This window comes from Thamnophis sirtalis, unplaced genomic scaffold (assembly GCF_051295495.1).
Source record: "Thamnophis sirtalis isolate CommonGarterSnake01/CBP01778 unplaced genomic scaffold, rThaSir2_p1.2 scaffold_2, whole genome shotgun sequence".
In the NCBI taxonomy this organism is placed as follows: Eukaryota; Metazoa; Chordata; class Lepidosauria; order Squamata; family Natricidae; genus Thamnophis; species Thamnophis sirtalis.
Window position 1 is genome coordinate 140,026,433 of NW_028261382.1, and position 14,632 is coordinate 140,041,064.

The 14,632-nt window shown below is 33.9% G+C and overlaps 1 protein-coding gene across 1 annotated transcript in view; it reads right to left on the reverse strand.

Annotated features, from left to right (window-relative positions):
* Positions 1-458: 458 nt before the first annotated feature.
* Positions 459-14,632, reverse strand: part of RP1 (RP1 axonemal microtubule associated) — a 211,981-nt gene continuing 197,807 nt past the window's right edge. Inside the window, exons 53-59 of the mRNA XM_087707060.1 lie at positions 11,554-11,711; positions 10,997-11,072; positions 10,316-10,394; positions 8,457-8,700; positions 4,750-4,828; positions 2,954-3,029; positions 459-2,348 (exon numbers count right to left, since the gene is read on the reverse strand). Of these exons, the coding sequence (XP_087563186.1) occupies positions 2,294-2,348; positions 2,954-3,029; positions 4,750-4,828; positions 8,457-8,700; positions 10,316-10,394; positions 10,997-11,072; positions 11,554-11,711 (767 nt within the window). The 3' untranslated portion in view covers positions 459-2,293. The remainder of the gene's footprint in view (positions 2,349-2,953; positions 3,030-4,749; positions 4,829-8,456; positions 8,701-10,315; positions 10,395-10,996; positions 11,073-11,553; positions 11,712-14,632) is intronic.

Here is a 14,632-nt window from a genome sequence, read left to right on the forward strand (position 1 = left end):
TATATGCCACATCAGATGTATCTGAGCCACAATAACAATGCTGGAAGTTGTGATTCAACAATATCTAGATAGCCACATTTTTTATTCATGATTTAGATGTAAACCTTAGCTAGAGTGCTTTTTTACATGCAATATAACAAAATTACATGAGTCAGCATGTGCCCGGGTGAGGTAGAGAAGACCATTCCTGACAGAAACAATGCACTGCTCACTGTTCATTTGATACTTCAATAGTAAGCATGTCCTCTTTTTAAGTAAATATTGGATTTACCTTTCCATAGATTATTTGTTATGAGTTGTAGCATGACTGATCTGTACTCTTTGTTATGAGGTAATGAGTTTTCATTTGCTGCATGAGTCCCACAGCAAATAGGCACATATTTAGTACATTTAAAGCTGTCCTAACTATGTAATTCACTCACAAAAATAAATCAATGGATCCCATATAATCTGTAGTACTTGTTGCCAAAGTTTATTAATTAAACTAATAAATTAATAAACCAAAACTCAGTCTGAATACTTTTGGAAAATCTGACTATTCAGACATATATAACCAAAGACGCAGAACGATTTTGAACTAAATCACCTGTATGATAATATAGCTGTTCTAGTCTGCAATTACAGCCATGTTATGGAGATCAATTTAAGTTGTAGATTGCAATTTTCACATAATAAGCCATTTCATGAGAAATTACCCTCTCGGTAGTTTTATCGATACACTAATCATAAAACAACTGGATAAAATTGATATTATTGTCCTATTCTCAGAAAGATCTCAATATATGGTATATATTTACCAATATATGGTAAAATGTTATGGCTTTAAATGGAAATTAAGAAAATAATGAATATAAATCTTGTATATAAACTGATCTGTCTTCTATTGAAACTGACCTCACCTGCTCAATTTCCAGGAATCTTTTGCTTTAGGTCAGCAAAATGGAGCTCCGTTTAAAATTTCCCCTGTGGGTTTTGCAAATACTGTTTGAACTGCTTTTTGAAAAATCATTCAACAGTATGTTATATATTTCCAGGGCCTCATTTTAAATAGTACAAAATAGGACAAAAGGACCAAATAAACTGCTGAAATATGTTACTGAGTATTATTGAAGTAAATGAAGTAAGTTAGTATTATTTACACTTGATATACTAGAAATGGCATCAGGGTAAGTTCATATTGCAAACAATTAATGAAAGACACATTAGAAGAAAAGTGTAAAGTGATTCTAATGAATATGGATACAGACTAAACTCATTTCTTCACTCTAGGGATCACAATTTACATTCATTTCTGTATCTTTCCTAGCAATACAAGCAGAAATATAGACTTTTTAGTAAAACTTAATTAAACCATTTCCTTGTTCAATCAGAAAATACTAACTTGTTATTTTTAACATAGTACCATTATAAATTATTTATTCTTATATATAAGAATATTATTGATAAGCATTTTGACAAGGAGTTCTTTATTTTCAAAATGAATGTACATTAAAATAAAGCATACATTTTTATAGCTTTTTATAAAACCTATAAATTTTTCTGATTGATTTCTCATTATTTGGTTATTTCAACTGTGTATCTTGACAAATTATTGCATAAAAGCTTCTTAGCTCCTTCTATCATTATAAATTTCAATTTTATCAAAAAGTGATATGCCATTTTTCACAATTTAATAAGACTATTTATAGACATAAGAAAGAAATATTTACCTCTCTTCCTACCTTCTGATACACACACAATATAAGTACTGGCACCATTAATATGAGGATGAGAACACACAGTTCAGTGAGTGTTCTTGGGATTTGGCTTCAAAAGTATTCTTTATAAGGCAAATATTTCATGTGGTTTCTTATGATATCTTGCTAGAGTTTTCCATAACCATTTCAAAAATATTTTGCCTTTTGTAGAATAAGCTACTTGTGTATGGTATTACCAAGAAAGTACTTTCATTTATATAAAAATAAACTTCCAATAAACGATTTCATTATGTGCTTGCTCATGACTGACATAAATTGCCTTTTATTTTTCCTATGTAAAAAAAACCCTGTCAATTTTAAATGTTGTGAAAGTATCAGTGATACTAAGACATACAGAACAATGAATTTCTTTTATTCTATAATTGAATAAAGGTATTTAGAATGCTTAGAATCATTCTCAATGGAATTATTAAAATGTGATAAATTGTTTTGATATTGCTTCATGATAATTATAGTTCTTTCATAATTAGGATATACAAATAAACTGAATCAGCTTGAAGTGAAGGGGGAAACACATTCAAATAGGTTTCAGAAAATTATATGTAAAGCTGTACTACTGTGCGGCCATCATTTTCATCTTCAGCCAGCCATCTGATAAAGAAAATATAAAGATATTTTATTGAAAGAGAAGGTACATTTGATCAGACTTTTCCATCCTAATTCCATTGATCATGCCAACTGGGAACTGTGGGAGTTGTAATATAACATAACTGGAAGGCACAGTTTAGGGAAGTTCCTACGGACATGAAAATCCATGGGGATTTGTGGATTTCATTTGCATTGAACGAACATGCTGGTGACCATCCCTCTGTTTCATAGCCTGAAGCTCAGACCTACTGATTCTCAATTTCCCTTGCAGCTGTGATTCCCCTTCTCCTTGGAATGGGAAAATATTTCCTGGTGTTTAATATTAGCAGTAGCAGTGGCACTTAGATTTATATACTGTCCCATACTGCTTTTATAGCACTCTCTGAGTTGTTTATGGAGTCAGCATATTTTCCCCAACAATCTGGGTCCTCATTTTACTGACCCCAGAAGATTGAGTCAACCTTCAGCTGGTCAGGATCAAAGTCCAAGCTGCAGGTAGAGTTAGCTTGCAATGCTGCATTCTAACCACTGTGCTACCAGCCATATTGATTAGTTAATATTTCTGTTAAACATTGTAATAATAAACATTTGAACAAAGCAAAGCATACCTGTTACAGTTAAAGCTGTAGAGTTCATTTGTAGACACATCTGTAATTTCTACCTTTTCAAGAAACCAGCCACTTGCTGTTAAAATAATAATAATAATGAGAATAAAGATCTGACTGGCTTAAATCAGGCCATTTTCAAATGCCTGAATAAGGGCTGCAGCTACTATTCATGCAAACATAAAGTTACCCAAATTATTTCAGAAACAGGATCAGCTGGCTTAATTGAACAAGGAATGGCTACCACATGCTAAGCTCTGTCAACAAGGCTGTCTAGACTCAGTTTCCAAGTCAACTAAACAGTGATGAGACATTATTTTTACACACCTGATGACAAAATATGAGAGGTAACTTTTTGACTCTTTATAGTATCATTAAACAGAATTATCCTATGAGAGAAATTCAGCTGAGTGATGACAGCTGGAAGGAAGTCAGCCAGAAGAAAGTCATAATTCACGATCATATGGGCTGCTCATTTAACAACCTGCACTGTCCTTGCTTAATGACAATTGGGACTGTTGAAGCTACTATTGCTAAATGCAATGGCCACATTTTGTTAAATACTATTTTTTTTAAGGATATAAAGATAAAAAAAATGCAAACCAAGGATAATCCCAGAGTTGCCTTGTGGTAAGATGGATAGCTAATACATTTTACAAATAAATTAATAATATAAAAGGTAAAGAAGAAGAATATAAAGTGCAAATAAAAAAATAAAGTTATATAAAGAAATGACGACTCCTCCCTCCAGACAAATATAATCAACTTTTGTAACTTAACCCTTTCTTTAGTATTTTAATAAAAAAAATATTCCTATATTTCATCTCTTATAAATAAACAAATTGCAACATCTCATCATTCAGTCCAAATCAACAAAAGTCCATTAAAAGCTATCAGTAATAATAACAATGATTTTTTAGCATTGATTTAGCATTGATTTTTCAATGCCTTCAATTGGACACCAAGTACTCCTATTTTCTTTCTTAATCACCTTAGGAAATTGCTTATTACTGATTTTTTGGATGTTAAAACTTTTAGCAAGACAAGAATAGGTTGACTAGAGGAAACCAGAGAGAACTAAAGATTACAAGTAATAAAGAAGAGACCCATTATAACAATGGAGCAATATTGACTGTAGAAGAAATCAAGGATATTCATTCATTCAATTTTTATACTCAACTAAATGCTCTGGATCAATGTATCCAGAAATCAGTCTTAAGATAGTTGGACTATAAAAACAGATTTTACAGAGGCTACAGAGGAACATATTTTACTAGACAAAATAGACTAAAGGTAATCTGCAAATGGATCAAAAAAATGCCAGACTATAAAACATATGGAAAAAGATGGATTAAAACAATGAATTTACAAACAAAACTGGATGATGTCTTAATAATTAAAGGAGACATACAAATAATAAATCAGAAGAATGACTTGGAAAGCTTTTTTATCTTGTATGTACAAAAAATATATATTAAACTAGTGAAGGAGTTCCTGAGAGGAGACAAATAGAAAATGATAAGAAATCAGCTTGTGGGACATTATTAGAAAGGATTAAAGATCAAGCTTTCTAAAAGTAAACACAAAACCAAAGTAGATTTATTAGATATATCATAAATTATGAAGAGGATTTATTTGATATATGCAGTGTGTTTTCTCATCACGTTCCTTTTACTTATACCCACATTGCTTAACAACAGAGTGCAGTCCCAAAAAAGCATCATTAAATGAACACTACCTGTATGGATATTTTAGCACATATTAAACACAATTTAGTCAAGTAATGTAAATACACTTACCAAACCCTTTCCCATCATGTCCAATCTCAATCTTCTGCAGCCTTCCAATATTCTTTGTCTTAATTTTGAATGTATCAGACTTTAAAATGAAAAATAGAATTAGTTTTTCAATTATGATAGGTCAAAATTTGGAAGATGCCCTATTTACTTTGTGTGAATGCTTCCCTAAACATAGTTCAGCTGCATCCTTTGCAGCAAAATACATGCCACAGTCATTGCATATGAAGCTCCATGTCCCTTTGCCAAGAGCAAGCAACTAAAACCAGAAGTGCCAAGTAGCCTGGAGATCTTCCAAATATTTATACATCTGCCAACCCCTTGGTTTCTCTCAAGTTCTTTGACAAAGAACTAGTCTGAATTAAAGCAGGGTCACAGATATATAGGATTTTTTTTATTATTATTATCACTGAAGATATCATCTAGAACAGTAATTTTTGTTTTTGTTTGAAGTCTTTCTACCACATGGTCCTAAACAAGAAAAACAGCTTAAAAAGGAGCTGTAGCTTTGGCCTAATCCAAAAAGATACTAAGGGGATTCTAATATTTTTTCAAACACATTTCAAAATTCCAAGTAAAATAACTATGGACAACTAAAAAAAGGTTTGAATTAAAAACCTGAAAGGGAAAAATAATCTAGCATTCTGCCTTCATCAAAATAAACCATGTTTAAAAATAAAAGAAAACCAATAATATTTTGCTGGTACCTAAGGATCTACATAAAAATGGCTGGCATAAGAATATAATTTTCCCAGATATTGGTGGGAAAAGTTATAAACAGATTTGCTTTTTGTCACAATAACAGACATATTCAGCTTCATTAGTCAGATGAATAAATAGCAACTGGAATTGTGTAGTGATCTGGATTTGAAAAAGAAAATGTTATTTGCACTGTGTGTAGATGCCCACAGTAGTAGTAGTAGCACCTCTTAAACTAAGGAAGGCACCATAGAAATGCTCAAAAGCTCCAGTCACATTTTGCTCTTCAAATTCAGATCTGTCCCCAACTTTCTTAATTATTCTGCTCCAGAAAGGTTTAATATGTAGCAAAACCCTCACAGGACTATCATTATTCACCATCTCTTTGTTCTTCCAAACTCAGAATCACATTAAACTTCAAGATGGGCACCATGCAAATTTAATAAATAAATTGTTCTAGAGTGGGTACCCTTATTTGAATCAGCTATGGAACTTGTTTAAATATGAACATTCTTGTAGATTATATAGATGAAACACTATAGATGGTTTGAGAAATACCATATCTTGATTAATGATCACCTTGGTTGAAATTCTATGCTGCAATTCTTTCCATTTTTTAAAACATAAAAGAAGTACATCCCAATTTCTTTATTTCATTTATTACATATTTGTATGAGATGTACTTGAGCCTACCGTTGACAATTCAAAAATATGGCTGTATTATCAGCAAACAGAATAAGAAAACTTATGCTAGTACAATTCTTATTAATGTCAGAAAATACAGTAGGTTTAAAAAATAACGAACTTCCAGCTAGTTTGAAAAAAACACCTGTGATTTCCATTTTTATATGTATCTTATTAATGATACATAAGTCTTCCTTTGAAGACGTAAAGAGAAATTATTTGACTCTAATTATGATAAAATCTTTCAAATAGCCTACTAATTTGGTTTAAACATTTTTTTTTCATATCCAGTGTTATTTTTTCAATGCTGGCATTTTTTTTTCCAAGGGGAACAACTGTTGACCTCTACATAAATGTTTCTTTCATGTTAAGTTAATTCTCTAAAGACAAAAATGAATTTGTTCAGGGTCAGAGGGATAAAGGAAAGTTAAGTAACTTCTGGAATCTTTTTCTCTAACAGAATAGTACATGTTACATATACCTATTATGTGACAGGATACTCTGTGTATAATAAGTGCACATTTAACAGCCAATGACAATTAATCTCACCAAAGAAAAAGTTGCCATATTCATATCTGCCTCATTGGCTACATTTGCAGAATACACCAAGTTGTAATATGATTAAGTCCCCTTTGATGTCAAAACCCAGATCTCTCTGCTAAACTCCCATTGAGAACAACTTTAAATACAACAGGAATGGTTTAATATAGTCTATTCACTTAATTCAGCATTTTGTGTGTAACGTAAGACTCAGATCAAAAAAAGTTACCCCCCTTCTGCTGCCCATTGGAAGAAACTGAAGGATGAACTGCTCCCTAAAATGAAGCTCCTCCAGTTCTTGTATCTCTCCCACTTCCCTGTTTTAATCTTCACATTAAGCTTGCAAAGAATGAATGGGAATTCTAAAGGTAATGTGCGGGACAAGGCTCATCCCAAGGACAATTATCCCTCCTCTATGTGTATGGCTCTAAACCTGGTTGTGCCACCAGTTTTTAAGGAAGCATTGGCCAGACACTGTAGAAAAGTAATAAGAATATCAGCAAAAAGAAATGTATACTTTGCCATGCTATCTGGCACAAGATCAATGAATGAATGAGATAGTAAACAGATTTAGCATAATGTACTATATATATATGTGTGTGTGTGTGTGTGTGTGTGTGTGTGTGTGTTATATTTATACTTGTGTAACAAAGGCAACAGTAAAAATATTGGGTTTCTGTCGTGATGGACTCTTGTGACGAGCCATATATATATATATATATATATATATATATATATATATATATATATATATATATATATATATATATGTATATATATATATATATATACACACACACACATATATATACACACACATATATATACACACACATATATATACACACACACACACATTGAATGTATGTATGTATGTACACACACACACACAAACCCATGTTTTCCAGAAAATAAGACCTACCCTGAAATAAGCTGTAGCTTGATTTTTACACGTGAGCCTGATATAAGCCCTATCTCCAAAATAAGCCCTAATTAAGCCCTGTCCATGTCTGTATGATGTCGTGCTTGTTGTGCTGGTGGAGCTGGTCGTGGCAGAAAGCTGCTCTCAGAACTTTTCGCCCAGACCGAGAAATGACACAGACTTAAAGCTTCATATGGTTGCAAAGACGATGGTTTGAAAGAGAGCAATTAGCTCCATTTCAAACTGTCCCCTTTTCAAGCACACAAAGCTTCATCTCCCTCTGGTTAAAAAGTGTTTGGACAGCTACCACCAGCCCCGTCCTCTCCATCCCACTGTCTGCTTGCCCAGGCCTCAATCAGGACCAAGCTCTTGGCACGCCCTGCTCCACCTGCCCTGCCTGTTGCAGTCATGGGCAAGCAGACAGTGGGATGGAGAGGGCAGGGCCAGCAGTAGCTGTACTCCCACTCCCATCGGCCTCACGCTCACCATCTCCTGCACTTAAAATTATATAGATAGATAGATAGATAGATAGATAGATAGACAGACAGACAGACAGACAGACAGACAGACAGACAGATAGATGATATAGATATAGATATAGATATAGATATAGATATAGATGATATAGATATAGATATAGATATAGATATAGATATAGATATAGATATAGATATAGATATAGATATAGATATAGATATAGATATAGATATAGATATAGATATAGATATAGATGTCTATATTTGTGCATTAGCTACTTAATTACTCCTTCAATTATCAGGTATATATATTTTCATCTAAAACTTGTAATATTTGATATGGCCAATTTTTTTAAAAAAGATATGTTTACCTGGGCAATATTACTTACCTTTCCTTTTTCAAAGGGATCTCGATGATCAAGAGAGGTTTTGAGTTGAATTAAATGAGATGTATCCATGTCTCCAAACAAAATGATATGAACATTGGCATCAGTTCCTGCCCCTCTTTTATCACCAGTGTACACTTTAATAATATGTTCTGTCAGATTTTCTGATCCGTTATCTTCCTTAGTAACCAAAGAGACAGGGATTTCTCTCCTTATTTCAGGTTTATCAATGTCCAGATGGAATGTTCTAGAAATAATTTTTAAGACAAGCCATGTACAGAATTTGATATGACATTTAATAAAGAAAAAAAACAAAAGTTTTTTTAAAATTCCTTTTCTTGAGATCCAATTCTGTCTTATGCACCTTTCTTAACTCTGGTAACCTCAAGATGTGCACACTTCAACCCAAGAATTGTCCAATTAGCACACCGACTGGAGAATATGAAATACAAATTGTTAAGGTTGAGAAATACTAGTGATTATAAACAAAGAGTTTATAATGAGTTCTAGTACCAACTTAAATAGAAAGCCAGCAAAAGACTGTGGGCCAGTTAGTCTCTTTCAGCTCTGGGATGAAGTTCTGAAAATGCTGCCAAGAGAACTGCAGGGCAATCATCAGGAATCAAAACAGACTTAAAGGCACACATTTTTTTAAACAATGCCCATAATATAAAGAAGAGCATAATTAATGCTAATGTGATGTCTCTGAATGTACTTTCTGAATAGTAAAATCAAGTTCCTGACTTTCCCACTGTCACAGGTGTGAGTTTTGACAGGGTCTCCTGGCTGCGAACTATCGTTGCCACAGCTGTTAAGGATGGAACCATTTCTCTAACAGCCAACAGTGGACAGCAGAAGAAGGGATTAGATAGCTGCTGGAAGAAGGATAGTTTGTTTTACTCCTGCTGGTGAAACTTTTCCAAAAAAAACTCCCTGGCAGGTAAGCATTACATTTTTTCTAAGATTCAAATTACTCTGTTTGATGTGATTTTTATATATGCCTCCTATAAAAGATTTTAATTTTTTGTCTTCAGTTGAATTTACCTTTTTCCTCTACCATTCTTCCCATATCTCTTTCAGAGTACAGCAGAGGTGGTATTCAGCAGGGTCTGATCAGTTCTGGAGAACCAGTAGCAGAGATTTTGAGTAGTTCGGAGAACCGGTAAATACCGCCTCTGACTAGCCCTGCCCCCATTGATTCTCTGCCTCCTGAGTCCCAGCTGAGCAGGAATAAATGGGGATTTTGCAGTAACCTTTCCTGGAGTGGGGTGGGAAAGGAGATTTTACAGTATCCTTCCCCTGCCATGCCCACCAAGCCACCTCCACCAAACCACAACCACAGAACCGCTATTAAAAAAAATTGAATTCCACCACTGGAGTAGAGGTTGCTTTGATATGAACTGGAGCTTCAGAGGGTTGACTAGGCCTCATTTACAAGCCTTGGTTCTGAATCTTACAAGAACAAATGCCTTTTCTACTAATTACCACCTCACTGTATCTTTTGGACAAGCAACACCCCTTTTAAATTGCATACTTGCTCCCTATCAAATGGGTATGTGTGCAGTATGAAGTGATCTTAGGTTGTTTTTTTTAAAAGAAACATAGCAATGCAAATTAGAGTATTAACTTTTGTCAGGTAGTTTACTATGTGACAAAGAGAACCAAAGATCCCATCTCCTTTTCCTGCTAAGGACTATGGTATCGATACCCAATGAGGTTGTTTTTGGCATGCAAGGTAGAAAAATCCAAAGTATTCCCTCCTCCCTCCTTGGTGGTAAGTACATCATAATAACAAAGTAAAGTATTGATCAGCTTCCTTTTCTTAATACCCCAAATTTGCCCCTGGTGATTCATATACTCACTCATTCACTTCAAATATGTACACAGGCTCTTGTTTTAAATTTTCCTTTAAGTGCAAGGCTTTAATTGCCAATTTGCAGGCTGCATTAGAAGCAATAGATAATTAAAACATTTTTTCATGCCAACACTACTATCAAATTATATTAAGTATCAGTAAATAATAGCATTACAAGACTATTCCTTCTTAAATCTTAAGTAGTTGTACTTAAATCACAAACTAGAGAGCTTTTTTATTTAATATATCCACAGTGTCTGCAGCAATCATTATGATACCTACTGCAACTTCCCTAATTATTACAGATAGAGGGAGAGGTCTGTAGGACTTATTTTCAAATAAATGTCATTTAAAAAATACATTTCTTCCAAGTTCAGTGGCAGAACATGAGTCTAGGTTTCCAGAATGTTTGAGACTCAGTTCCTGGCATTTCTAAATTAAGCTCGGGGAACTGCTTGAAACTGTTAAAAATTGCTGTCTGTCACCATGAATTATATTGTTCTAGATGGAACAATGATCTTACTCAGCATAATGCTGTTTTCTATTTTTAAACTATTTAATGAAACCTCAAAGAAGTTATATTAGGTTATATAGTATATATTATACTATATACTACTGATATATATGCAGCATCAGTGTGAAACTGCAAGGTTCTCTTATCACTATTTTTGCAGTGAAAAAAACTTACATGATGTGCTTCCAATGAGAAGGACAATTTTGTACAATTTCCCCAAATCCACAGCATCTATGTGACCTGTAAACGACTAAACATATCAGAAATATTTCAATAAATCAGAAAATTATGATATATTCAGTGTGTTTGTTTGTGTGTGTGTGTGTGTGTGTGTGTGTGTAATCTGCTTGTCTCTGTCTATCTATCTATCTATCTATCTATCTATCTATCTATCTATCTATCTATCTATCTATCTATCTATCACCTATCTCCAGTTTGATGAAGTGGCTAAGATGTCAAGTTAGATACCAGAGGACCATAAATCCTAGTCTTACTTTAGGCTCCAAGCCAACAAAGTGATTTTAAGCCAGTCGCTGTCTCTTATCCTTAGAAAGCAAGCAATAGAAACCATTTCAGAAAAACCTTGACAAGAAAACTGCAGGGACTACTACAGGCAGTCACCAGGAGTCAAATCTAATCTAAACTAATCTAATCTATAAATATAATGCACATTTGGAACTGAAATATGTTTTTATTCTGAATTTTCAGATAACAGTAAAAAACTGAATTACCTGCCCAATTTCTCCTTTCTCAATTGTAGATGATGGTGACAACAAAAGTCTTCGATCTTCAGTATCTCCATTGGTTCCATATACATACAGAGAGATAGGCACCATGCTTATTTTGCTCACAATATCACTGCAGAATATTTTTACATCATATGTAATCACTGTAAAATTTAAAAAAATGTCAAATCTGATGTAACAGATGGCATCATTCCATAATTCGTTACTTTAATTATCTTTCCTGCTATCTGCCAGTATGCAATATGATGCAATATTTTCTCTGCATGAATTCAGCATTAGTTAAGCGATATAACTAAAAGAACATAATGCACATTTTTATATTCCCAAAGTGCTTTTGCGCCTTTCTCTCCTTTTAGTACTGATGAAAGCATTGTTAAAGCAGATACTTCAGTCTATTTGATCCATTAATCCATCCAGATCTCTCATTTTGTCATCCCCACAGCCAAATATTGAACCAATCCCACAATCAAAGGAATTTGTATTCCAAACCTGAAGCACACTTTACTCAGTACATGAAAATCGCAATTATGCAAAAGATCATTTTAAAATTTGGAGGAATCAAAATATTGAGTAAAAAATAATGTTAGGTTCAGGGGTGGGTTCTGGCTTCTTCTACTACTGGGTCACTTAGGGACGTGATTCGGGCACATGCATGCTTTGATGCACACTACCCACACCTGTGCACTAGTTTAAAAAAATGCTTCTGCGCATTAGCAAAAAACAAGATGGTGGTGCTATAGGGACTGCCGATAGGATCGGTTCGGGGGCATGGCCAGTCCAGTTACTACCTACTCAGTCAAACTGGTACAAACCAGTAGGAACCCACCTCTAGTTAGGGTAGGTTTTTGGAGTAAATACTATGTCTAATGAATGAGTCAGATAACAGAGTAACAGAATCAATGCTTTAGTAGATTGGCATCAGGATTCAGGTCCTAACGGGTCAACTATAGTCAAGGCTCAGAGAAATTGCATTCCATTTTCTCTGTGACATCCTATTTTTGAAGATAAGTGAGATTCACAGGTTGTTTGACCCATTCCTTTTTATTATGGTAAAACAGGATACTTTTACTGTACTTCATAATCCCCTTCCCCCCAGTAATCTAACTATCCTGCTCACTCTTCTTTGAAGAAGCCCTTTTTGTCAAAACCTTTCTTAAAATATGACAACCAAAACTGGCCTCAATGTGCAGTTAACCAATTAATCCTCAAAATCTGGTTTAATGTAATTTGAAGGTGCATTTGTTTGTAGCAAGCACATTATTCTGCTATTCAATTAAAATATTTTTTAATAATAATAATAATTATTATTTTTAATAATAAAAGTATAGCCTTTACTGTCATTGTACAAAATAAATGCAACAACATTGGTTTTGATATTGTATCTAACTAGCAGATGTTGACCAATTGGAACAGGAAAGAATTCCTATAGAGGTAGTCCTCCACTTACCACTATAATTGACCCCAAAATTTATGTTGCTAAGTGAAACATTTGTTAAATAAATTTGCACCATTTTATAACTTTTCTTGGTACTCTTGTTAAGTGAATCATTGCAATTGTTAAGTTAGTAACATGGTTGTTAAGTGAATCTGGCTTCCCCATTGACTTTGTTTGTCAGAAGGTTGCAAAAGATGAGCACAGGACCTTGGGAGAAGGCAACTGTTGTAAATATGAATTTGCATCTGAATTTTGATCATATGACCATGGGGCTGCTGCAATGGTCATAAGTGTGAGAACCATTGTAAATCATTTTTTCAGTGCCGTTGTAACTTTGAACAGTTACTAAATGAACTGCTGTAAGTCAAGGACTATCTGTAATCTAAATCCATCTAGCAAGAAGATCCTACTTTCTGCATACTCTAGCCAGGAACATAGAATGATTTTTTCATCCTTGTGATTACATCTATTTGGGGAAAGAAATAGGTTTGAAGTACTCTGCAAGGTAAGCAGATCTCAACCATATAGGGCTTTATATATCATTAGTAAAGTCATGAAAGGAACCCTTAAAGCCCCTGATAACTAATGAAGATCCTGGAGCATAGGGATAAGAGAACACTGCAAACCTTTGGAACAATTGTGTTATCATGTTCTGCACTACCTACAGAACAGTGAGTCCTCAGCTTACAACCAGGTGTAAAATCCAGCAGATTCTGACAGGTTCTGGAGAACCAGTAGTGGAAATTTTGAGTAGTTCGGAGAACTGGCAAATGCCACCTCTGGCTGACCTCAGAGTGGGGTGGAAATGGAGATTTTGCAGTATCCTTCCCCTGCCACGCCCACCAAGCCACACCTCATGCCCACAGAACCAGTAGTAAAAAAAATTAATTTCACCACTGCTTAAACTATTTTTTTAGTGACTATTTGAAATTAAAATGTCACCAAAAGAAACCTGACTTACAACTAGTACTCACACTTATACAACCATCACAGCATCGCCACAGTCACATGTTCACAATTCAGATGCTTGGCAACTGGCATGTATTTATGACAGTTGCAGCATTTCAGGGTTGTGTGATTGCCATTTCTCATCTTCCCAGCAACTTCTGACAAACAAAGTCAATGGAGGAGGAAGTGAGATTTGCTTAATGGATCTGCCAACAAGCATGGGGTTGGTTGGTGCCATTAGTTGCCTTTGTCAACTAATTTTTAACAGGGTTTAATTATTCCTGCCTCCTAATTTATTTATGTATTTTATTTTTTACAATTTTTATTTTTTAATTTTTGTAATTTTATACTTTTTATTAATTTTTAAAATCATTTGTATGTTTTTATATTTTTAAATTAAAAATGTTCTTTTTTATTTTTTCATTTCATTTTTAATTTTTATTTTTTTTTAAATTAAAGTTTTAAATGTTAACTTTAACATTTAAATTGTTACGTTTTGACATTTTATTGTACATAGTCCAGAGTTGCTCTTTGAGAGCACTTTAAAAATGTGCAATGTAAATAAATAAATAATGGCTGCATGATTCACTTAACCACTGAAGCAATTTGCTCAACAACTATGACAGAAATATTGTAAAATCAGATGTGATTGACTTAACAGCCACCTTGCTTAGCAATGGA